Source organism: Condylura cristata, unplaced genomic scaffold (assembly GCF_000260355.1).
Source record: "Condylura cristata isolate star-nosed mole 26May11 unplaced genomic scaffold, ConCri1.0 scaffold00017, whole genome shotgun sequence".
Classification (NCBI taxonomy): domain Eukaryota; kingdom Metazoa; phylum Chordata; class Mammalia; order Eulipotyphla; family Talpidae; genus Condylura; species Condylura cristata.
The window spans coordinates 6,242,902-6,269,009 of record NW_004567118.1 but is presented as its reverse complement, the minus strand read 5'-3'; the positions used below and the strand labels follow the sequence as shown (position 1 = coordinate 6,269,009).

Here is a 26,108-nt window from a genome sequence, read left to right as displayed (position 1 = left end):
GCACTGCTGAAGATTTCACAAGCCTTACTTCAGTTAATCCTCCAAAAAGTCCCATGAGAAGGACATTAGTGTCCCATTTTAGTAGCAAGGAATAGGAAAGTCTCCAGGCGCTGCAGCCAGAAGGGGAGCTGCGGGGGTGCGGGGCAGGGGGGCGGCTGGGGGGGGAGACAGGGGCGCGGCAAGTACGCAAGCATTTCTGTTGTGACTACATTCAACACGGCAGCTCAGAATCTGCCAGTACTGGTCCCAGAAACCAATCCCCTGAGGCACCGTTCCTGGGCCCCTAAACAAACATTTAAAGAAACACGGCTCCAGGAGCTTAGACACAGGATTCTGTTCAAAACCAGCAACCCCTGGGCCTCAAGTGTAACTTCAGATGTGGGCAGTGCTACTTCCTGTGGAGGAAGCTGGAGGAGTTGTCAGATTGATCTCCAAACCTGCGCAGAGGCAACTGCGAGAAGCGAAGCAGCCCCTCTCCACACCGGCCCGGGCCAGCCCCGCGCAGATCTCGCCTGCACCATCTCCAGGAGCGCACAGGCAGGGTCCAGTGGAGCTCACTTTTCCAAACCTGTTTCTAGCTGACCAGGCTCCAAAGGCACAGCAGGGCCCCCACCCGCGGCCACCCTCCCCTCGGGCTGAGACATCGAGGTTTCCCCATCAGCTCTTGCAAAATCACAGTATGATGGCGAGGGGGGACGCAGGGGCGGGGGGCTTTCCAAGGGAGGAGCTTCAGAGTCAACAACAGGAGCCCACACGTCAAAGTGGCTCTTGTCTTCCCTGGGGGATGGTGAGGAAGAGCTTCTCTGGCCAGATCTTGGAAGAAAGCAGCAACTGGAAAAGGGTGAGAAAGGAAAAAGAAGGGCATCAACAGAGCTAAAGCGGATGGCTGGACACAAGGAACAGACAGGGGTGGCAGGGCCATCAAACGGAACATCATCTGGTTAAAAGCAATGAAGTGCCAAGACATGGATGAGCCTGGGAAACGTGCTAATTGGTCACGAAAGACTCCTAGAGGCAGAAAGTTGATTAGTGGCTACCTGGGGTGGGGTAAGATGCAGAGATTTCTTTTGAGGTGATGAAAATGTTCTAAAGTTGACCATAGTGATTGTAAAGACTAATGACTTGTATATTAACAGGGTGAATTTTATGGTACATGAATTACATCTTACTAAAGTTATTTTAAAAGGGGGAGACACAGAACAGACAGATAAGCAAGGCTACTCTCTTTCTCCCCAGGTTTCAATCAGAGAGGCCCTGCTATGCAGGAGGTTTCCCCATGCTCAGAGGAGAGAACCATGTACAGGGAGCACCAGGCTCTTCTGGAAGGCTCCCCCAGCTGTGACGTAACCTACTGTTAGACATACCGCTGCACTAGCCCGGGCGTGGCCACCCAGCCCTCGTGTCTCAGAAGAGCACTTTGGGTACCTCTGAGGCTGGTCTCCCTTGGCCAGGTGAGAACCCTGCCGCTCCTCCTGGGCCCAGCCACAGTTGGACATCGCATAGTGCAGAATGGCATCAGAAACAGTCAGGTGGCTTCGGCCCTGGACACAGGCTTCAATCTCAGGCACCGAGAGCTGGCTTTGCAGAAAGAGGTGCAACTGGCTGTCGGACAGGAGGACCACACTCTGCAGAACCCTGGGGTAAACAAAAGCCCGACGAGTTGCTCTCCCTCGCCCCATCCGCAGAGGGGCTTCTGGCTTGAGTGGCACGGAGGTGTGAGGGTAGAGGAAAGGAATCTATACATACGTGTGTCAACATGTTGCCAGGGGACACTCTGCCCAGCACCATCCCCCACCCCCATCCTCATGCAGCCCGTGCTAGCTGCCATGTACACTCACCCTTCGAGAAAGTACTGCAGACCCTGCCGTCGCTTCTCAATGAACTCATCTGAGCTGCCAAAAAAGGGTGACTTCCCAGGAAGCTCAGGTACAGGCCTGTGGGGTCACATAATGAGGGTTATGTGATGTCTCAATAGCCAAGACAGTCATCTCAGCCCCTGATCAAGAAAACCCCCTGTAAAGAGGCCCAGGTCAATACAAAGAGCATTTAATAAGTGGAGATGCTAGGGTGGGGGTGGGGAGGGGTGCGTCAGGCACTGCTGAAGATTTCACAAGCCTTACTTCAGTTAATCCTCCAAAAAGTCCCATGAGAAGGACATTAGTGTCCCATTTTAGTAGCAAGGAATAGATAAGTTAAGTGGACTTGCTTATGTCTCACAGTGGTAAGCAGCAGAGCCGGTCCTGGAACAAGTCAATGACCGCAGACTCGATACTGCTGTTTACAAAGCCCACTCCATCCACTGTTATTTTAAAAAGGAAGAAACCTGGATGTGGAGTCAGGGAGAAGTTGGGTCCATGTAAATGAGACTACCTAATCTAATCCCAGAAGGTCACATACATGGAATTTTCTAGAAGCAGCTAAGTTGCAGCAAGTCATCCAGCAAACTCTTTAAACCTCCTCACCCTCTCCTATGAGCACAGCCCGTGGACGTAAAAAACAACTCAGGCCAGAGGATGCAGGATCTGTCAGGAAATACCAGTTGGCTGACGAGGGCCTGACCCAGGCCAGCAGCCTCATCAGCCCACGTGCTGAGGCCTGCCGGCTCCCGCAGGCACCCTCCCTGGCGCGGCTAGTGGCCAACCTGTGGTGGAATCCCTGATTAAATTGTCTCTACTTCCAGCCTTATTTCGATGACACAAGTTAAGTTGTGGACAGTGCTGCTGTCCTAAGGTCCCCAGTGCACGTGGCCCTGGAAGAGGCTCGGCACAAAAACGGGACAATCACCTGTCAGATAAATCTAAGGTGTTAAAACATTTTTCACAACCATCATAACCATATTTAAAAGGCTAGCAGTGTTTTGCTTAGCACTAGCCTAACAGGCCTATAAAACATCTTTGATTTTTGTCCAGTTTTGTTCAGTCAAAATACTAGAAAGAAGAACTCAATCTTTACTTTGTTCAATTTCTTGACAACATAATTTAAGAAATAGCCTAAGTGCCTGGCATGTTGCCCAGTTTGCTTCACTGAAAACTCCAGTTCCCGAGGAAGCACCTGGAAGCCAATCTCAGACCCAAGAAGGAAGCAAGAGCAAACTCACACCAAACCAGCGTTTCTTTGTAGCTGCTTTCTCAACCACACAAACTCACGGTAGCGGCGGCGTACACAGGATGTCTTGGCAGTAAAGGCCTTGCTATTGGTCTGTAGGCGGAAGTACATGATAAAGGTTTAGTAGAAGAAAGGCCACACCACCCACCATCATGGTCACCAAGGAGCCAGGTCACCAGGCAGCAGTCCTGCCAGGGTAGTGGTGCCAGCAGGCAGCCTGAAGGCAGCTCTCAGGTTTACCCACCCCCTCCTTTTCTTCCATAGCAGGCTGGTCAGAAACATCCAGACTGATTCCACCTCAGCACTGGCCCTCAGCCCTGCAGAGCTGGCCCCAAGACAGAAGCTTGATGCACTTACGTGGAGGAATATCTTATAATCCACATAGGAATTCCAGGATCCCTCATTCTGCACACGGGGGTCCTGAACACGCACAGTGATCACCTCCTGGAGGTAAGAAAATAATAATGCTTCAGCTTCAGCTCAGTCACACAGTAAGGCAGTTTTAACCTTACACATTGCCAGATTTTTCCGTTCAGGTAGCACCACTGTTCATTCATTCAATTCAACAAACTACACACTACACACCTGGTATTATTTTAAAGCACTAGTAGTACATGAGCAAGAGACAAAAATCCTCAGGGAGCTTAAATTCTGGTACATTCCAACAATGGAAAAAAAACAAAATAGAATCTCATTTCTCAGTAATGCTTTGTGCTAGTGATTTCCTTCTACTGCCTTTCTTTTGAGCTTATCAGAATCACCCAGGAATTACTATCAAGAGAACACCACCAAGTAATGATTTGCCTCTTCTCCCAAACCCCTCTCCAGTTTTTACCCACCTGTTCCCTGGAGACCACACTCTTACCTCCTGCTCTTGATTCTCCAACATCCTACACCAAAAGCCCATTGGGAGAAAACATCTAATGAGAGACAGAGGGCACAGAAACAATCATGGTAGTAAGCTTCAGTCATAACTCTCTTCACCAGGTAAAACCCTGAAAATTTTTAATTGGCCTCCCTGGGAAAACCCCACGCAACTATTTTTTTCTTATGTAAAACTTAAAGAGGAAGCCCAAATCCCCCACATTAGCAGTGCCAAGCTAAAAGCCCTAGGGGATTTATGTCCCTTCTCAGATGGTGGCCTGGATCCATTATATCAGGCCACCTGTGCCCTAAGCCTGCTGGGGTTTGCCCAGGATATGTTCAGACAGCCCAGACAGACATGTTGCCTGGTAAAACCTTTCTGCCTCAGGTCGGCAGGCAAAGTATTCTCTTAAGCACAAGCAGCTCAGCTTTGCAAGTGCATCTAACATCGCCCCCTCCTGGCTGTCTAGCCAAAACCAAGCCCCTACAAACCAGGCTCCGAAGTTTCTCTTTGTGTCCCTAACCAGTCACCTGCCAGGAGGGCATAGGCTGCAGTGTTGGGGAGCACAAGAGTGGGTGGCCCAGTTGCGACCTTCTCTTACTAACTGGTTCTCTGGAACCCAAGGCAGTGGTTCTAATCATTTCCTCTCCGACTTGCCATCCGGTCTGTGCCTCTGCCCAAGCACCCCACAGCTGCCCAGGTCGACTCAGGATGTTTTCTGCTCCTTTGTAAAGATTCATTAAAGCCTAAGCCCCTGATTTCCCCCAATGTGGCAGTTTACAAGTGCAGCGACATCGCCCACTCCGACAAGGGGACCATGAAGGCTACAGCACAGGGTTACTCAAGTCCAAAGGGGGCCATGATGTCACCTTCTGTTAAAATACAGCACTAATCTTGTTACTCCTAGAACCACTCAAACAGCATCCACCCTGGCTGCCGCCTCCACCCCCTTCTCCTCTCTTAAGAGCGGAACAATAAGGTTTAATTTCCCTTTCCAATTTACCTTGAAATGAAAACTGACTTCAGCCAATATGTACTGCCAACAAATGATCCGGGCTGGCTCCTGGGAAAATAAGACTATCTCTAAGCTCTCCCTCTCCTCCCCCCATGCCCATTCACACACCCACTCATTTTTCCAGTCCCACAATTAATTTTAAACACATTCTCTTATTAGTTCTGCCTCACCATTAGAACAGTGTGTAATGAGTTTCCTTCTATTTTATGTTTTGCTAACACAGGCTAACATTTCAAGAGTGAAGGGGAACTCATTTACACCACAAAATTAGCAGAGCAAACAGCTTTTGCAGTCTTTTCAGTATACCAGCCGATCTCTCCACACACAGATGCTGCACACAAGGCAAAGCTGCATGGCACGTGACAAAGTTGGGTGACAATGCACAGCAAATCAAAGGCTTTAATGGTTTCCACACCATCTCCAACAGTATTTCCTGACGATCTCGTTTTTCATCTGATACAGTCACCATCATACAAGAGTCCTGAACTGAAAGTGAGGAAATTCCAATTTCCAAACAACTGATGGAGAACTTCCTGCACAGAAAGAGTCAAATGGTGGCCAAAAAGAGCAGGCTGACTAGCAGTGAACAATTAAGCTCATCAAAGCAAAAAAACCTTACCAAACAAATACATAAAATTCTCTTCTACTTTCGAGGCATTTGCTAAGCTGTCAGACAGGAGCATAGAGTTAAACATTCCATCTTTCACAGGAGGACAGAAAGTGGAATGGTAAGGAAATCACAGTCATCCACACACTCGGTAGCCTCACACAACTCCTGTGCCGAGAAAGGCTTACCAAATTCAGGACAGCAATTTAGAAATGAAATGATCATCATTCTCTCAGGCTCAAGGAGTTTCCAAGGACTCTGCACCACCTCCAAAAGTTCTTCTCCTTTCCTTTGGGACTAATACCACTCAGAAACAAACAGCTATAAAATGGCTTTTTTTTTAAAAATGGCTTTTTAAAAATCCTAGGACCTTCAGATTTTGTGTACCTAAATTTAAGTGAAAAGGGGCACTGAGGAAAAAAAAAAGGGCACTAAGAAAGTTTCTGTTGTAATTTTCCTTAAATACCAGAGCAAATTCAAAAACCTCAACACTAAGTAATAATTTCTCCATCAGCCTTCTCCCAAACCCCACTCTTCTGGGGACAATGAAGCTCAGTTTCTGATCTAGTAGGGAAGGAGGAAGTTCTTAGCTTTAGCCCTAGTGCAATGATCTGGGAGATGGATCTGTGTATTATCCAAAAAGCTAGTCAATGACCCTCTCAATCATATATATATATATATGTGATTGAAAGGTCCCCAGGGAATGTGTGTGCATACACACACACACACACACACACACACACACATTCCCTGGGGACCTTTCAATCACATCTGAATCTGAATTTTACTTTCGCCACCTGTGTCACCACCAATATCTCTGGGAGGAATCCAGTTGTTTGTTGTTTACAAACTAGAGTCCTTGTAAAACTTTCCAGTATTATCATGATTCATGGCAGCAATTCAAGGCTTTAACCCCAGCATGTCTGCTCCATTTTAGACTACTTCGAGAGACAAGTTAAAAAATATGTCCCGTGATAAAAGCATGTTGATCCCAGAGACTCCCATTCCCTCTCATCCTTGAGCCCCTGGTATCAGATGACAATTGAAAGGCAATCCTTCCTAAAGATCACAGGCGACAAGCTGTTTGTTTTCAACCAGTAACCTGGTGCTCCTTCCACCTGAAAGGTAAGTCACAAAAGCGACCACGATCTAGCACAATTCTCCTGTCTTCCTGTAAAATAATCGCCGTCACCACTAGTCCTGGTTGTTCAGGTAAATGTCCCAAAACTCTGTCCCAGTGGGCACTCGCCGCCACTCTGAGCCAAGTAGGAGCAAACGGGCCACAAGGATGTTCTCTTTCTTTGCCCATTGTTTCAGGAGTGGGAAGGAGAGACTCTTCATACTCCAAAAACAAATGGAAGAGCCGGGTTTCCAGGCAAGCACCTGCCTTCATCCCGGGAGGTGAAAAGCCCCTTCTCTAGGATGTCAAACGAGGTTCCCCACTCTAAGCGCCACTGCTGATGCTTAAGCCCCCGGCCTTCAACCGAAAGCAGCACCCACTCCCCGAGGTCCCTTCCACAACCTCTCACCTGAGAGCAGCACCCAAGCCCCACAGCGACACCGACTGCGCCCCACCATGTAGCCAGAGTCAGGGATTCTCCTTCCGGGTGAGGCGCCGGTGCCCCGATGCACGATGGGAGACCACTCCCAACACTCCAATCCCGGGGGCCCACGAAGCCCCACCCCTGAAAACCCGGGCTCCAAATGGAGATTCTCGCTCCCAGGGAGCGTCGCTACGCCCCCGCGTTGGCCGGGACTGGAGTCAGGATTGGCCCCAAAATCACCTGGGACGCTGGAGGGGGGCCAAGGCCAGGGGCGGTGAATGGGCTCTCACGTCCAATCCAGCGCCGCGTCCCGCCCACCGGTGACAGGCCAGCCAATCGGAGGCCAGAGGACGCCGTGAGGGCGCCCAGGTGAGAGGGGGCGTGGCCTCTGTTTTCTTTATGCAAAGGAGGTCCAGAAGGTGGACGGGCGCTGGAAGAAAACGGCCACTGTCTAGGTGCCCCGCGCGTCCCATTTAAACAGGGTGGGTTGCAATTCCTCTGCGGAAAGGGCAAAGAGTTTCCTTCGCATATAGCGAAACCACTCGCGTTAGAGCGAAAACCGAACTGAGACGGGCTTCACTCCGGCAGAAGATCGTTCAGTAAGAAAGAAAAAGCTGTTGAACGTGATGATTTTATGGTGTTGAAAAAAATCTTTTAACAGAGTGTTTAAAGGTTTGTTTTAGCAAAAGATAGTATAAGGGAATAAATATGGTCACAAATATAAGTCCAGGTTTCGACGACCTCGGTACACCGCACTGCACTGACGGTGTTGCCTTAAGCCGTCCTAAATTTTTATAAGTTCCAGTTTCCTCGTAAAAGTGGAAATTATTGCACATACCTAAAAATAGCTTTTTTCAAACTTTAGGATCCTTTTACATTCTTAAACACTATTTAAGGACCCCCCAGGAGCTTTTGTTTATGCGGGATATTCACCGAGCTCGAAATTAAAATTGAGATATTCAAAGGCATTTATTTACTCACCCAAAATAGCAAATCATTAAATTATTTAAAAAACAGGCCCTCCCTGTTGGCACAAGGGGTCAAAGCACAGCACTCTGAAGCCATACCAGCCACTACAGCACTAGTTCTATCCGTGGCCAGAGAGCTGACCCACAGGTGCAGCAGACCCCTCCTGACCCACCGCTGCTCCCCTCAGCAGTGTATTTCAGTGGATCTGCTTATTCTGCTCCCTACTCTGTCTCTGGCAAATCCTCTCACCCCACACATACCTCTGGCCTGTACCCCAGTTCTGTATGTATAAATAAATAAAGCTTTAAAAAAAAAAAAAAAGAGGCCAGAGTCTGGTCCCTTATGCTAAGACCCACAACATTGAATGGAAACTTACAGTTTGGGCCTCTCCCAGAAATGCAATATTATGGCAGTAGTTTAGGCAGAGGTAATCTGCCTGCTAGACCCCAGCCTTCCCCTAAATGAAAGTGACCTTGCCTCAAAGGTGTGTTAACAACGTACCTCTTTGTTCCTGCTCTCTTATGCCTGTCACTCCTCCATTTTGTGGAGCTCCAGCCTGGAAGGCCATTCTGTCTGCCAGGTGGGATGCTGCCCAACTCATAAGCACTGAATTAGGTAAATAAGATCTTTAAGATTTACTCAGTTGAATTTTGTGGGTTTTTTTTTAAAGATTTATTTATTATGCATAAAAAGCTGGGGTATAGGCCAGAGATGCATGGGTAGAGGACTCCCCAGAGTGGGGAGCAGAACAGGCAGACCTACTGAAATACACTGCTGAGGGGAGCAGCAGTGAGACAGGAGAGATCTGCTGTGTCATTCAGTTCACTTTCCTGGCCAGGGATTGAACTTGTGCTGCAGTGGAGAATAGCTTCATAGTGCTGAGACTTAACCCCTTGTGTCATCAGGGATGCCCTGAAATTTTTTTTTAAACATGATAATGTATTTTACAAAACATCACTACACTCCTCCCACCTCCCGCCTCCAAGATAGTGTGTACAGTTGTGTTATATTACAGTTTTGCAAATCTCTTTAATGTCTGGTTTAATATTAGGCAGTTGAATTCTCATATTTACTTCCACATTCTTTATGCTGTACTGTTATTTTGGTTTAGGAAATTAAGAAAAGCCAGGCTCACATAGATGTACAGTTGGACAAAGGAGAAAGTTTAGCCTTTACACTATTCTTTGATACTAGCAAAATGCAACATACAGTGTTTTCTTAAACATTAGATGCAATGAGGAATATGAAACTAGTTGAAAAATATTGATTTACTAAGTTATACATAGTCTCTATTGATGTACTTCATTATTCAATATTAAAATATGACATTAAATGCATCACTGATCTCATCAGGAAAATCTTGGGAAGCCAGCAAGCTTACTGTATTGGATACTACTTTTTTTTTTTTTTAAGATTTATTTATTTATGCATACAAGAACTGGGGTATAGGCCAGAGGTGCTGGGTGAGAGAATTTACCAGAGACAGAATGGGGAGCAGAATGGGCAGATGTACCAAAATATACTGCTGAGGGGAGCAGCAGGCGGGTCAGGAGAGATCTTGTTACAGGGCAGGGTAAGAGGGCACCACTGAAATCTGCCTCTTCTACACAGGTTCTGCCATCTGCCACATTAAGAGAAGACATAAGAGCATTAATGGAAAGGGACTTTAATACAGTGAGTATACAATACAGAAGACAAAGAATATAATTTCTGAATCAAACACCTGAAGTTACCCATCCCCTTGTGGGTAAAAGTCCACCCAAAAGGGATTGGCCCAGAGCAAGGCCTGAAAGTCACAAGTCTAAAGCACCTTCTGGCCGGGACCCATAGAAAAGGGTCAGAAATGGCCAGACAAGTCTGGGAGGAAAAGAGCACACTCAAAATCAATATAAACACTACCATAGTGGGTCTCTCACCCACATCTCTTTCAACCACCACAGGGCCAAGAAAGAAGCATGGTTTCTTCATCACATGCTCTCTGCTCCAGGTGGCTTCCTCAGGTCTCCTGGCTCTCCATCCTGCTTCCTTCTTCTTCTAATTCTTCTCTTCTCTGCTCAGCTCCACCCTCCTTCTCGGTGGGGCAGGGAACCTGGAAATTCCCCTTTTCCTGGTGCCCACCCTTTACAATCTGCCACACCATGTGGGTTACCTCCCTTTCCAGGGATCGAACTCATGCTGCAGTAGCTGTGGATCACTTTGTCCTGCTGTGCTTAAACCTGCTGTGCCACCAGGCAGGGCCCCCAAGATTATACTGTAAAAAAAAAAAAGATTTATTTTATTTATGCATCACAAACCAGGGTGTAGGCCAGAGTTGCGGGGGCAAATGGGGATATGTGACAAGATTCACCATTAACAGAGTTGGGGGCAGAAAAGGCAGATGTACTGAAATACACTGCTGAAGGGAGCAGTGGGCAAGACAGGAATAATCTGCTGTGCCATGTGGGTCAGCTGGGGATCACAGTGGCTAGTATTAGGTTGACAGAGCTGTGACTTTAAACCCTAGGGCACCAGGAAAACCCCAAAGTTATACTTTTTGCATAAAAGCTCAAATGTTATTGTTGGTAAAAATACTTTAAAGTCATTTTCTCTAAGATAGTAGGCATAGTTCACTCAGCTATCCAAGTTTGAATAGCCATGGTTTATCCTTCACTTAATTCATTACACAAAAATGGTATTCTGTGGGGGGCAAACCTATACTTCAAAACACATTTATAAACCAACCAACCACATACTTCAGTAAGCAACAAAAGTGCTTAATTTCATCACATAGAACATTTTAAATATGCATAGTCTAGAGAGAGAACTCCTTAAATTAGCTATTTGGACTGGTTTGTCAAGGATGGCTTAAATCTTTTGTCTTCTTAAACCTTTAATTGCTTTAATTATGGCTGTCTGGAATACCTTGACTCAAGTACTGGGTGCTGCCTTGATTCATGCTAAATAAAGGGGTTTCTCCTACTGGCTTATTTGGTTTTTTGCTTTCTTGTTTTGTCCTATCAGTGAAAATGTCAACATCAAGAATGTTACTACCAGCTATTCATATTGACCTGGGGAGATAAGAGAGATTGAAAGTATTTGCATGTATTTGCCTTTTAAAGGGTGTTTGTTAATCCCAATGAATAAAATCTTTCACTTCTGAATGACTTAAAATGAAACAAAGAACCTCACATCCCATTAGGTTGGTTACTATCAAAAAAGAAAAGAAAAAAAAAAGCCTGTGTAATGGGAAGAAACTGGTACCCTTAGGCACTTTGGTGGGAATGAGAAATAGTATGGCCTCTGGATAGCAGTAGGCAGTTCCTCAAAAAAATTAAAAATAAAATTACATATGATTTAGCAATTCCACTTCTGGACAGAGACCCAAAAGAATTAAAAGACAGGTCTCCCTTATGGCACAGGAGGTAAAGACAGTGCTATGAAGCTATCCACAGTCACAGCAGCATGAGTTCCATCTCTGGCCAGAGAGCTGATCCACCTGGCACGGCAGACCTCTCCTGACCCGCCCACTGCTCCCCTCAGCAGTGTATTTCAGTCCATCTGCCTGTTCTGCTCCCTACAATGTCTCTGGTAAATCTTCTCTCTCTCTCTCTCTCTCTCTCTCACAAACACACACACACACACACACTCTCTCTCTCTCTTTCTCTCTCTCTCTCTCTCTCTCTCTCTCTCTCTCCTCTGGCCTACACCCCAGTCTTTGTATACATAAATAAATAAATTGTTTAAAAAAGTAGTTTTAAAAAATAATTGAAAGCAGGATCTCAAAGAGAAATTCTTCTCTCACAAGACTTTCAGCATCGAGTGATGCCTGGCCAAGAAACAGCATAATTGTCCCATTTCCCACTGGATTTGGATGAAAACTGGTAATAAGACCAAATATAACAGAAGACATAGGAAAAGAACCAAAATGGGTGACCTGTAAGGAAGGTGCAAAGAGCTGTGCTGGTTTTTCTGTTTGTTTGTTTGTTTGTTTATGCACACAGAACTGGGGCACAGGCCAGAGGTGCAGGGGCGGTGAGAGGATTCACCAGAGACAGAGTGGGGAGCGGAACAGGCTGACTGACGAAGTACACTGCTGAGGGGAGCAGTGGGGAGACAGGAGAGGTCTGCTCGCAGTGTGGGTCTCCTGGAGGCCCAGAGAGAGAACTTGCACCCAAGCAGCTGCAGCTGGCTTTGTAGCTCTGTGCTCCAACCCATTTTGCCACCAGGGAGGGCCCCACTTGTGCTGTTGTGAGGTGAGTAGCGCCTTACTGAAGTGCCACTGTTTTAGGGACAGGTTTTCTCTTTGCGTGCTTCTGTACCTAGTAGATTAGCTCAGTCATAACCTGAGCTCTTTGGGAGGAAAATGGGTAAGATGATAAATTTGATACTTTCAGTATTTTATCACAATTTCTTACCAGGGAGAAAATTAAACAAATTTTCAGTATGAAATGAATTACTGCAGTATGAAATAAATTATTTTAGAAGTTATAGGGAGGAAGGAGTGAGGATGGAGGAAGGAGTGAGGATGGGAGAAAAAAGTTAAAACTTAAAAGTTTTGTATCTCCCCTCCCTTGTCTACTGCCTCTAAAATAACTATTACCCAGTGCCAACTATATGCTGTTCTCGTTATGTTACTGCTAATCCCACAGAAATGCTGGAAAATAGTATTTTCATGCCTTTTCTGGGTTGCTTTTTTTTTCTTTTAACAAATCAGATTTTTATTCTAAGGAAATGGGGGTATAATATCTAAAAAGAAAGTAATGTGGGAGGAGTGGCCCACTACTTCTACCCAGTGTGTGTGTGTGTGTGTGTGTGTGTGTGTGAGATGAGGGGTGGAGGGGTGGGGAGAAAGTTGGACAGATATGTGCCAGTAATAAGCCACAGGCTGCGGAAAGCCAGATCCAGGGGCTGGGGGCCACTAGCTTTTGGAGTCCCTGGAACAGGAGGGGTCTATCCCATCCTCAATTTCCCCCAATGGGAGGGCAGTGCCCCCAGGAGGAAAAGGGGTTGAGGACTGGGGGTATCTGGAAAAGGGTGGGAGATGGTGCCTCCTTTGCCCTCCCCAGTTGGGGAGAGACACCACACTGAAATTCTGGCCACTCTTCAGCCAGGAAGAAGCAGTACTGGGGTGTGGTTATGGCCTCAGAGACCAGCTTGACATCGGGTTGCACAGGGGAAGGTGGTGGAAAAAACAGGCCAGGACCTGTTGGGTTGATGAGGCCCTGAAAGAGGAGCAGCAGCTGCCCAGACAATGGCTCCAGGGACCTTGAGTAACCCAGTGGTCTGAGGGCCCTTGCGTGACGGCCACTGTGGTCCTATTGACCTGCAGATTCATGTGAGCATGAGCCTTGACTACATGGGAGCAAAGGAGGCACCAGGGGACCCAAATTCTACCAACAGCATCCAACTTTGCCAGGATGGGGGCACAGTCTTCTAGGGGAGGCTTTGAACATGGCCAACGCCAAGTGCTGGGTGTCACCCAGTACAGGTCATCTAACACTCCCCCTCCTGCTGCCCCTGTGGTCCTTGGTGAAGGTCTTGGTGATCCAGGACTGTATGTTATCAGTGGTTGTGCTGAAACATTTGCAGCTCTCGGCCAGCAGGTGGGCTTTGAACTGAGTGCTTCCTGCTTGTCCACATCTGGCTGCAGGCACAACTGTCTGCTCCTTATGCAAGAATCCTGAGCTAGGATCAACTCTTGCACGCCCTTTACTAGATACGCACACAGTCATCAGCGCCCTCACTGTGTGCACCAGATAGATGAGCTGGGCAGGGGTGCGCCCCACCACACTTACACAGCCCCCCTCAGAGCTGAAAGTGCTGAATCATTGTGGTAGCATCTGATATAGCTTGGGGTCCTACTGCAGAGCTTCTGCTCCCTTGACCTCACATAACCTCACACAGGCTTGGTGATTGCCCTGTAACACAGTTGCACAGACAACCTGTAGATACTTCAAGATTTCAGTCACAAAGGGGACCCCTCCAAGGTTTTAGTCACAAAGGGGACCCCTCCACAGGGGTGATGCCTTTTCTTTCCCTTTGGTGCAGGCTGAAGCAGCTCCTTGACCTTTGCCTTTTTTTTTTCCCAAGATTTATTTATTTATGCATACAGAACTGGGGTACAAGCAAGAAGTATAGGGACAGTGAGAGGCTTCACCAGAGAAACAGCAGGGAGCAGAACAGGCAGACTGTTGAAGTGCACTGCTGAGGGCAGCAGCAGGTGCGTCAGGAGAGGTCTGCCTTGCCAAGTGAGTCACCTCGGGGCCCGGGTTGAACCTGCAGCCCGAGGCTGCAGCTCACTTGCAGCGCTGCATCTTAACCTGTTGTGCCACCAGGGAGGGCTTAAGGATCCATTTCTTCCATGCCTGGTTTCCCTGACTTCAAGGTTGCAGACCTCAGCTTTTCGCCACTCTTTAGGAGTGGGGGTGGATCCTCAAGTATAAACTGACTAGTCAGTGCTCAACCGATGAGCTTTGAGTCTGGCATCTCAGGGTACTGGGGGTAGAGGGATGTTGATGACGAAGTTCAGAACTTCTTTCTCCTCGAAGTAAAGTTCCTTGCCCCTACCAGAGGCAAAACAGAAAGAAATTCCTGAGCGTGGCAGCCACAGTCCATACTCCTTGGCCTCTCCAGTCAATGTCACTGGGGCACCACTTTCCTCACATCCCAGGGAGCAGCACAATCTTGCTGAGCTTCATCTTCTCTGTCATTCTTCGGGCTCCTCTTCCCTCCCCAGGGTGGAGTGGAGAGGTGGAGACTCTCCATCTTTCTAGCCTCTTTTGGAAACATTCAGTAGGCTCTGGATAGACCTTCCTACTTCTACTTTTGCTCCTTATATCCATTTCCAACAAAGCAGCCTGAGTGATTTGCTGCCAAAGTGCTGCTCACCTGGGCCGGGCTCCATATGGGCCAATATGATCAGCTGTAGATTTTCATGGAAGTTGAGGCTTATGCAAGTTAAAAAGCAGGCAAATAGCAAAGGCGTTTGAATTCAGTTTTCATGATCCCACAGTCCTTGTTCTTTTTTTTTTTTTTTTTTTTTTGCAGTATCACACTTCTTTTTCTGTGTTCCTTGTGACTTTAGAAACAATGTGACTGGCACACTTCCTTGGGTATGAGCAATATCACTTCAAATGTTGTCGAGCAAGATTTTATGACTGAGTCTCTCACCCTTAGAAAAAACATTCTGAGAGGCTGAACAATTTACTTTTTTTAAATTTCATTTATTTATTTACTTATTTAAACATACAAGAACTGGGGCACAGACCAGAGGTGGAGGTGGGGTTGAGAAGAATCACTAAAGACAGAGTGGGGAGCAGAATAGGCAGATCCACTGACCTACTTTGCTGAGGGGGCAGTGAGTGGGGCTGGAGAGGTCTGCTGCGCCCTGTGGGTCAGCTCCCTGGCAATGGCTGCTGATAGCTTCTTAATGCTGTGCTTTAACCCCTTGCACTACCAGGGAGGGCTTGTGCTGAATAATTTATAATGTCACCATTCTATGGAAGAAAAGGGACCTGAACCCGTTTAATCCTCCAAGACTTTCAATCAAGTCATCCTTAATGCAGAAACTATAGGCTGTGCATTTAACCTCCATCTCTGACAGAATCCTGAGTAGATTATTAAGAGAGCTTTGAGTTAATTGCAGATGAGCATAAATCAGTGCTCTGTCGCTTGAAAAGAAAAGGTGAACTTTTTTTTTTTTTAAAGATTTATTTTTATTTTTGCATATAGAACTGGGGCACAGGCCAGAGGTGCAGAGACGGTGAGAGGACCCACCAGAGACAGAGTGGGGAGCAGAACAGGCAGATGGACGAAGTACACTGCTGAGGGGAGCAGCGGGCGGGCCAGGAGAGGTCTGCCACGCCATGTGGATCTTCTCTGGGGCAGGCGGGGATCGAACTCATGCAGCAGTGGCTTTAGCTTCTTAGTGCTGTGCTTTAACCCGCTGAGCCACCACGGAGGGCCGAAAAGGTGAACTTTTTGACTCCCTTAACTCAAGAATGTGTCGGCACTAGGCAGTGATAGCTCCGCTGCTTTGAAACAGCAGAGTCAGAATCGCTAACAAAGCAGATTTGCTAGAGCTGAGATTGTTGTCGTAAGATGTACTATTTAAAAAAAATGGTGATATTTTGTCTAGAAAAGCAAGCTCGTAAGGAATATGAAGACTGAGTTTCAATACTAGAAGGATAGTATGAAAGAGGAATTTGGTTTGCAGGCCCAGCTGAGTGCTGCCACAGATGTCAGAAGTAGAGGAAGTGCCTGCATTTACATGGGGAAGCAAAACTGAACTCAATCTGAGAAAGTGAAGGTGGCAACACTTTTCAGGCAGGAATAGGATTGGGAAGTTAGGCAAAGTAACTCCAAGTCATGAGTTCACTGCTTTCTTGCCAAATGCCATTGAGTTACATACCTCCGAGCCTTTCTTCCAAAATGAAAGTTGTAATTCCCACTTCCCAGCATTGTTGTAGGGATTAAATAACATTAAGCAAAGATTTAGAATTCTTAGCACCAGGGTAAGCACTAAATAATGCACTCATCATTACAACTAATTCTTTCATCATTAAAGTTATTAAAAATAGAATAGGGGCCCTCCCTGGTGGTGCAGCAGGCTAGGACATAGCACTGCAAGTGAGCCACAGTGGCTTCAGTGCATGTTCAATCCCAGAGCTGATCCACGTGGTGCTACAGACCTCTCCTGTTTTGCTGCTGTTCCCCAATCTGTCTCTGGTGAATCCGCTCACCACCCCTGCAGCACCTCTGGCCTGTATCCCATGTCTATGTGTATCAATAAATAAATATTAAAAAACAACAACACAATAGGACACTTCAGGAAGGGGAGAGGGAGAGAAAAGAAAATTTTTTTTTGCCTCTTCAAGGACATCTGACCCAAATGTCACAGAAAGAATGGCCCTCTCTCTGTGCTCATTCGCCCCATTAAGAAAACTCAGTGATGATGTCGTTGGCCTAGATTTCTTCCGTGAACATTTTCTTGAATTCTATCAGTGCCTGGTTGTATAGCAAATTATTACATAAGTACAGATGCCTGCGTTTTGAGCTGGAGTATAGTAGGCTAAGTTGTCCTTAGGAGGATATTTGAATACTTAAAGTAGAAGAAAAAGATGAACTGGGAACCAGGTCTAGAGTGGTGAGTCACACAAGGCAAGTTTTCTGTCTTATGGGAGACAGTCTAGATGAGAAGACAGACATTGGGCCCTCCCTGGTGGTGCAACAAGCAAAGCACAGCACTGTGAAGCTGTCCACAGCCCCTGCAGCACAAGTTCAACCCCCGGCCAGGTTCTGACCCACGTGGTGCAGCAGACCTCTCCTGACCTTCTCCTGTTCCACTCAGCAGTGTATTTCAGTAAATCCTCGTGTTCTGCTCCCACTCTGTCTCTGGTGAATCCTCTCAGCTCCCCCACCTCTTGCCTGTGCCCCAGTTCTATATGCATAAGTAAATAAATCTTAAAAAAGAGAGAGAGAGAAGACAGACACTAAGGACAATAAGGCTGGGTGGGTAGTAAGAGGAGGGACTGAATTCCATATGGATTTGGGTACAGCAATCTAGCTGAAACAGTTTAACTAGGACACTTGTCTCAGAAAAAACAAGTATGGTTTTTACCTGTATTTCTTTGGAGTTGCTGGGTGAGGGGTGCTCATTAAGTTTAGGGTGTTAAGCACTAACGTCACTCATCCATGTAACCAGTGAAAAGGGGTGTTAAAATAAAAGCAAATGAAAACCAGCCTTGGGAATTCCTTGAGCAGAACACAAGGCCGAATTTAGCTTATTTTGTGAGACTAACTTGACCTGGGTCAATTTTGTTTGTGTCTCTGGAAATTTTTTTTTAATTTTATTTTTATTTATTTATGCATTTAAGAACTAGGGTGTAGATCAGATGTGGGAGAGGGGATGGGATGTGTGTGAGAGAGGATTCACCAGAGACAGAGTGGGGACCGGAACAGGCCGATCTACTGAAATACACTGCTGAGGGGAACAGCTGGTCAGACAGGGGAGGTCTGTTACACCACCTGGGTCAGCTCTCTGGCAGGGGATCAAACTCATGCTGCAGGTGCTCAGCATGAGCTCTGATAGCTCTGTGACCCCGGGGCCACAATTTAGTTCCCAGGTCACCAAGGATGCCCTGCCTCTGGAAATTATCTGCAAAATTTAAACTGTCTCCCAAGGCTTATAACAGGCAGCCCTTCATTCTTTCTCATTATAGAACATTCCAATATTGTAATCAATCACTGTAAAAAATAAACTTTTCCCAAGAAATAAACTGTTTTCGAATAATATACTCATGAGCCCCACTCCATCTTTTGGTTTGAGTATGTGCATAAGAACTTATTACTCGTTACTATTTTCGTGGTTTTAACTATAGCAATTAAAAAAAAAGATTTATTTAATTAAAAAAAAAGATTTATTTATGCATACAAGAACTGGAGTATAGGCCAGAGGGGTGTGTGTGTTTGTGTGTGTGTGTGTGTGTGTGAGAGAGAGAGAGAGAGAGAGAGAGAGAGAGAAAGAGAAGACTCATCAGAGACAGTGGGGGTCAGGACAGGCAGATCCCCTGAAATACACTGCCGAGGGGAGCAGCGGGGAGACTGGAGAGGTCTGCCGTGCCATGTGGGTAGCTCCCAAGTCGGGGATTGCTCCATAGTGCTTCTACACTACACCTTGAGTCACCAGGGAGGCCCTCAACTATTTTTGAATCTTTGTCAAGGGGAAGTTCAGGAGACCTTTTTGACACTTATAACCTAGTTTGGGTGTCAGGGAGTCTGGAAGGGGAAGCAATCTCAACATTGAGGAATAGGAGCTTTACAGATTTCAAGGGACAGATATTGAAATTATAGAGATTATCAGATTTATCATAAAGTTTTGGGTGAGGAACCCGCTAAAATTCTAAATTTTCGAGGATGTGAACTACGGAGCTGTTCAGAAGTGGTTTATTTTTCGGACCAAGCATAAAGGCGTGCGTTTGTGAAACTACTTTCGAGTTCCTAGATGGTCGCTTTCTAAACCAGTCTTCCCGCATTTGCAGTTTAAAACTAAAACTCCCTGAAACCCTTGCAAGCTGTGCGTGACGGCGTGAGAAGCGCGCAGCACTTCGGACCTTGTAGTCCTGTCTGGACTCCGAGTCCCATAATGCTGCGCGACGGGTCGCCGCGCCTGCGCGGTGCGAGCGGCGGGCAGCGCAGAGTGCGAGGCTCTTTTGTTCGGCAGAGGGGAGGGCCGTTGGCCGGGGCCTGCGGTACGCCGCTTCAGTGAGGGGCTCGGACGCGGTCACCCGGCTCGTTGCTTTTCTGGGCGCCACTCCCCCCGGCAGGCCCGACACGACGCGCCAGTAGCGCGGCACCGATTCCTCTCGGGTTCCTGGGCGCTGCTCTGAGGTGAGAAGCCCGCTAGAGGCGGGGAAACGGGGGGAGGCGCGCGGCGGCGGCGGCGGGAGTCCGGGGCGAGGGGCCGCGCGCTCGCGGCGGAGGTTGGCAGTGGGGAGCGCGCCTTCCCGCGCTGAGCCGTCCGCGGAGCGCAGAGGGTTGGCCGCTAGGAGGATGGAGAGGGCGAGGCGGCGTATCCGGAGCGCGGGGTCGGGGTGGGCAGAGCGCTGGCGGGTCGCTCCGCTCGGGATAGACCCGCCACGGAGCCGCGGGGTCGGTGGGCGGCGGCGGTGTTGGGCTGCAGAGGAGACAGCCGAGTGCGTGGGGAAGGGGTCGGGCTGAGGGGCGTTGATGCTTGGGCATGTGTGAGAAGAGCCGACGACTCCGTGGCCCGCGTTTAGAAATGTAACCTGAGATTGCTGGGCGGCCCCTGGGGCTGCCGCAGGAATTTCGCTCGCAGAGCTCGGAAAAGTAACTTCCAGAGTGGCGTACGGTCGGAGGGGGCTGGGCGGCCCAAGGTGTGCTGCTGGGGGAGGAGATCTGTTGAGCAAATTGGGAGGGAGCTAGGAGCACGCACTGTTACTTGCCAGGCTGGGCTCTAGAGAGTAGGAGCGTGCAAGTGTCGAGGTTATATAAGGTGCGCGAGAGAAAGGGGCGAGCCCACCGCCCGTGCATCCCGTGGGGGCTGAGAGAGTAAACGGGAGGATGGGACGCCCTTTCTTCGCGCTAACAGAGTTTCACCCCATGATTTCTTGAGGGAGTGAAAAAGTCCAAAACCAGCTCTGGCTGTGATTCAGAATCAGTTCCAGGAAGTTTTAATTAGAGGTTGTGACTGGTCACAAAGGCCAATGGAATTGTAGAAACGTGTGGATGAGTTAATATTTAAGGAATGAAGGTGAGTTGTTGAGAGAGGTTGTGAGATAATGTGGGAAACTGGGAGACAGGAAAAGTTTGGGCGCTTCAGTTTTTTAAATCACATCTTTATTGGAAATTTTGAATACAAAGTGTGGTAGTTTATCCCTTTTTTAAAGCTTCGGATAAAGGGTTTTCATGGGCTAGCGGTTATACTAAGAGCTGCGTTGGTTTAACTCCGTGGACGTGGATATTACAGAAATACAGTATAGGCCTGGCCAGGAGTAAGGTCTCTCAGTTGCATTAAAACTTGTCAGCAGTTTGGGATCGTTTTGGTACAGATGTTGCCTGGTGCTAGGAAATGAGTGTCAGTGCTCTTCCTTGCGCTTACACTGTACTGTGGATGGCTGAAGGCCACCTGCGTTGGAACTACTAGCACCTCAATTAAGCTTTAGGGCAATTCAGGATCTTCATTCATTTCCGGTTTTCCCTGTGGTGTCATTTTTATTCAGTGGCTGTTGTAGCCTAAATTGTTTTTCATTAAAAATGTAAATAGTGTGTAGTCTTTGTTTCTGGTTTCTTGATTAAAGGAACCCAAGTAAGGGATACCCTAGCCTTCTGTGGTTTGGGTTTTAATTTTCTGCCCATCTAATGAAATGAAGCAACCATAATACTTTCTGGTACTGGTTTTAAAAAGGATCTAAGAAATGTTTTTTGAGTAAACACATTTAAAAAGAGAATTGGTGTATTGTGATTTTCTGTTATTTTATCCATCAAAATCTCCATACACTATACTCTCGTATAACATTCTGCATTAAGACTTGATAGATTTTTCACTTAGGTGGTTTCTCTGAAGGTCATGGGATAAAATGCTAGTGGCTAGTTAGTGGGCTTACATAAAATGCGGTTTTGTTTCTTGTTCAAGTGTCTGGTACACATAGCTTGTTCATATTGTTGTGTGAATGGATAAGTTTGAGATACTGAGAATTTTTTAAAGTACTTTATTTTTATTTATTTATTTATTTATTTATTTATTTATTTTAAAGATTTATTTATTTGTGCATACAGAACTGGGGTACAGGCCAGAGGCTCAGGGGTGGTGAGAGGCTTCACCAGAGACAGAGTGGGGAGCAGAACAGGCAGATCTATGAAGTACACTGCTGAGGGGAGCAGCGGGCGGGTCAGGAGAGGTCTGCGGCGCCATGTGGTCACCTCTGGGGCAGGCAGGAATCGAACTCATGCGGAAACGGCTTTAGATTCTCAGTGTTGTGCTTTAACCTACTGCGCCACCAGGGAGGGCCAGTACTTTATTTTTTTTAAAGATTTGTCTATTTATGCATACAGAGGTGTGGATGCAGTGAGAGGCTTCACCAGAGACAGAGTGGGGAGCAGAACAGGCAGATGGACGAAGTACACTGCTGAGGGGAGCAGCTGGCGGGTTAGGGGAGGTCCGCCACGCCATGTGGGTCAGCTCTGGGGCAGGAGATCAAACTCCTGCTAAAGTGACCATGGCCAGCTACACAATGCTGCACTCCAACTCACTGCGCCACCAGGAAGGACCCAAGATACTGAGAATTCCCTGCATTAGTCATAAAGAGTTACTGTGCATTTGTGGGGTCAGTTTGTCTTCAATTTATGACATTTATCATAGTAAAATTTGATAAAAGCATGCTTTTCTTTGCCTCAGTTTTCAATGTTTTCACCCTAATGTTAAAACCAGAAACGTATGGAGATTGTACAAATGACTAAATTTTAAGTACCTTCTACAAAGACTAGGAAAAGCCCCAGTTTCTGGGGTTTCAAAAGTAAGCTATGGGCCTCCCTGGTGGCGCAAGGGTTAAAGACACTGCGCTACCACCAAGCTATCTATCTCCAGTCACTGCCACTGGAGTCCCTTCCCCAGCCAGGGAGCTGACCTACAAGGCACTGCAAGCAGACCTTTCCTGACTGCCTTCTGACTGCCTGTCTCTGGTGAATCCGCACAGACACACCACACCCCACACACCTCTGGCCTACCTATACCCCAGTCCTTGTATAAGTAAATCTTTAAAAAAACAAAAGTAAGCTATACTGTTTTAAAAGTATCTTGAAAACTCCTTTGTGTCTTTTGTGTTAAGTATTTTGCAGCAGCCACATCTACTGAAATTTTGAAGAGCTTTTCCAAGGTTAATTGGAAGTTATTCAAATAGGGACAAAATTCACATCCTACCAGTATTTGAATTGAATAATTTCCCTGTATTTAATTTTTATGATTTTCAGTGCAAAAGGGGAAGTGAATTAACTGAAATTGTGCCTTTCTTTGTACTGATAGCTAACATTGAGGACTTAACAGAAATATCATGTGTGGGAAGTTAGATTTTGTTTTGTTCGTATCTTGTTTTGTTCATATCTCTCTTAATTCCAACTTAGTTGTCTAGCTTTCTAATGAGTTTTTTTTAGAAGATTTTAATTATGCATACAAGAACTGGGATACAGGCCAGAGGTGCAGGGGGTGAGAGGGTTCACCAGTGACAGAGTGGGAAACAGAACAGACAGACCAACTGAAACACACTGCTGAGGGGAGCAACCAGCAGGTCAGGAGAGGTCTGCCGTGCCATGTGGGTCAGCTCCCTGGCTGGGGATTGAACTCATGCTGCAGAGACTTCAGGTAGCTTCATAGTGCTGCACTTTAACCTGTTGCACCACCATGGAAGGCTTTTTAAAGACTTTTACACTGAAGAACGGGGGTGTAGGCCAGAGGTGGGGGTGGTGAGAGGATTTACCAGAGACAGAGTGGGGAGCAGGACAGGCAGATTGACTGGAATACACTGCTGAGGGGAGCAGTGGGCGAGATAGGAGACAGGAGAGGTCTGCTGTGCCATGTGGGTCAGCTCCCTGGCCAAGGATTGAACTCAGGTTGTAATGGTGATAGCACTGAGACTTAACCCTAAGCCACCAGGGAGGCTTCAAGTTTTCTAATGATTTTTCTTTCATCTTAAAGTAAAAGATTTGCTCAACTAACATTGTGTCTTGCTAATATTTGCAAGCAGAGGTGGCCACCTCTTAATCCAAAACTTTATCTGTAGTTTTGTCTTACTGTATGCTGAAAGGTAGTCCAAGTTTCTGGCCATATCTCAGATGAAATTTAAATTTCAGTATTTTAGTCCTAGGTCCTCTGGAATTCCTTTTAAAATGAAATTCCCGCTCATTCGGTGTATGCATAAGTTCCTGTTTTGTGCTCAGTCAAGTTTTCCATCTGGAAAGCATTTGCCTCACAAACAGCTACAGCCAATGAACAGACTAAAAACAGTTTTAGAAATATGAGTCAGGAAGGCTACAAATTAAATCTACTACGCATCTCTTCACCTGCTTTTTATGCTGATGTGTAGTTGCTAATGTGTCAGCAAAGGTACTTCCAGCTTGTTTCTATTTAGGGCTTGTAGGTCACATTCATCTTGCTGATCATTTTCCTAAAAAGCTGACAGCTTTGGATTCTTATGTCTGAATCTGATACAGCCATCCTGTTTATTACCCTTTGAGGGTTTTACATCTTACCTTACATGAGGGGTCAGGTGTACCTTCAGTTGAGTGAAAACAAACAATGCTTTGGGGACCACAAGGAAAAGGAAATAATCTTTGACTAGTTTGGGTAGGCTTCGTAGAAGTAACATTTAAGTGGGATCTTAAAGGACGGGGTAGAATTTTGACTGTGAGTCTTGTGGTCTTGAAATAGTGTGAGTACAGTGTGCCTAGAGGAAACTGGCAAGATTTGTTCATATTTTAATTTTGTTTTGACAGGAATGTAGTTCTTGTGAGGAACGTAGATGTTAGACACATTTTACTTTAGTCTTTAAGAGGTGCTCTTTTAAAAAAGTAAGATAGCTGTTAACCTGTTTTCTTCTTCAGTCTACTCCCACCCACATGGGCTGACCAGTGTCTAGTCTCCCTAAGTCGCCTCTCATTGCTTTTGTTCTAACAGTTCCTTGGGCCAAATCGCCCTCCTCCAAATCTTTTCAAATGCTGTTGTCTGGCTTCAATCCCAACTTTGAAAAACCTTTTCTAATCACCCTAGCCATTTATTCCTCCAAGCTCCTGAAGTGCTTTTGTAGTTACTTACTGTTGCTTATATTTCTTTTGCTAATTTTTCCCTACTCTTGACATCTTATATTCAACTTGAATTGTTTACTTTTTGTATGTTTTTTATCTTTCTGTCCTGCCTTTATTAGGGGACTTTGGGAAATTTTCTTTGCTTCAGCAAGCCTTATTTGTAAAATGGGCTTTTTTGTTTGTTTCTCTTTTGTAAAATGGACTTACAGTTGTGCAGAGTCAATTAAGTGTCTTTGTATGTACTGTGTTAAGTGCTCAATAAATGTTAGTTATTAATTACTTACCCTTAAAGAATTCTCAAAAGCCTGTACTTGTGGTATGTCTACATTAGCCACAGTCCTGACAGCAAGCAGCTCCATTTGCCTAGGTCTGAGGGAGTTCATGTGATGGGCATTGGAGCCAGATGAGTGTCACTTTGTCCATACAGGCTATAGATAATGCTTATTAATTTGATTTGATTTATTTTTTTGAATAGATGATATTATAAACTGGTATATACATAGTTATAGACTTATATGGCTGCTACTTTATGTGTTGGAGGGGGAAGAAAACAAGGAATGGAGCAGGGAGTGATGCGCTTAGGAACTATCAGGTCCTTGCTTGCTTCTCCCTCACTCTCCTTCCACCTGGCCACATTTCTGTTCAAGTAAATTCATCCTTATCTTGGGACTCTGAACCCGAGAGTCCCTCATTGGTGAGTTTTTCTGATTTTTGCCTAGTTGTCTTCTTCTGGTCTGTTTAAATGTTAAAGATAACTTCCTTACAGCAGTTACACTGATGTTTTCTTGCTTGTTGTCTGTGCCTTGGTCTGCACATGCATCATGCATACATTCCCACTCATTGACCACGTTAAAAATCTAAGCTCTTAAGAGATGTTATCTGTTCACCACATTTTCCCAGCACTTCACACATAATGGGCTCCCAGTAGAAAACTGATTTAACTGTGGGGTCATGATACTAGGAAGAGTTGTCCTACACCTGGTCTGGGACTTCAGGGGAACTTCTGAGGATAGCATTTAAGCAAAGGGCACTGGTCAGATAAAGAATGGGCCAAAGGACTTGTGATTGTGTAGTGGTTGTTAGCACAAACGCACACAGGTTATATTTTGAAGAGATCTGCATTTTTAAATCCGAGGTGAACATTGAGAACGAATTGGGCTAGATATTCCAGAAGAGATGGTGATGATGTGGAACAGGATGATAGTCTTGGAACTGGAAAAAGCATATGGATTGAAAGTTATTTAAGATATAAAATCAACAGGATTTTGTGAGAGATCAGATGTTGAGGACGAACAAGAGAATCAGGAATGATTATATTTTTGTCTTGCACTCACAAGCTGTTTGAATTCTTAGAAATACCACTGCTCATTTAATTGGAGGATTGGCTTTTTCCAAAGTATGTATGTAAAGCCTGAACCTAAAATTACAACTTCTAAGGTTTGTTAATGAATTTTTTTTTTTAAGATTTATTTATTTGTGCATACAGAGCTGGGGTACAGGCCAGAGGCTCAGGGGTAGTGAGAGGCTTCACCAGAGACAGAGTGGGGAGCAGAACAGGCAGATCGACGAAGTACACTGCTGAGGGGAGCAGCGGGCGGGTCAGGAGAGGTCTTCCAAGCCATGTGGTCACCTCCAGGGCAGGCTGGAATTGAACTCATGCGGAAGTAGCTTTAGCTTCTTAGTGCTGTGCTTTGACCTGCTGCACCACCA

At 46.2% G+C, this 26,108-nt stretch overlaps 2 protein-coding genes across 2 annotated transcripts in view; one reads left to right on the top strand and one right to left on the bottom strand.

Annotated features, from left to right (window-relative positions):
* Window positions 1-148: 148 nt before the first annotated feature.
* On the bottom strand, window positions 149-7,269 carry SNX11 (sorting nexin 11). The gene is made up of 8 exons (XM_004684288.2): window positions 7,122-7,269; window positions 4,974-5,033; window positions 3,971-4,025; window positions 3,463-3,549; window positions 3,098-3,198; window positions 1,839-1,934; window positions 1,426-1,635; window positions 149-831 (listed from the first exon to the last, which is right to left on the bottom strand). The coding sequence occupies exons 3-8, from the start codon at window positions 4,010-4,012 to the stop codon at window positions 555-557; spliced, it is 813 nt and encodes a 270-aa protein (XP_004684345.1). The 5' UTR covers window positions 4,013-4,025; window positions 4,974-5,033; window positions 7,122-7,269; the 3' UTR covers window positions 149-554.
* An 11,948-nt stretch (window positions 7,270-19,217) lies between these two features.
* Window positions 19,218-26,108, top strand: part of CBX1 (chromobox homolog 1) — a 20,022-nt gene continuing 13,131 nt past the window's right edge. The window contains exon 1 of the mRNA XM_004684287.1: window positions 19,218-19,472. The gene's annotated coding sequence lies outside the window, so the exon portion shown is untranslated. The remainder of the gene's footprint in view (window positions 19,473-26,108) is intronic.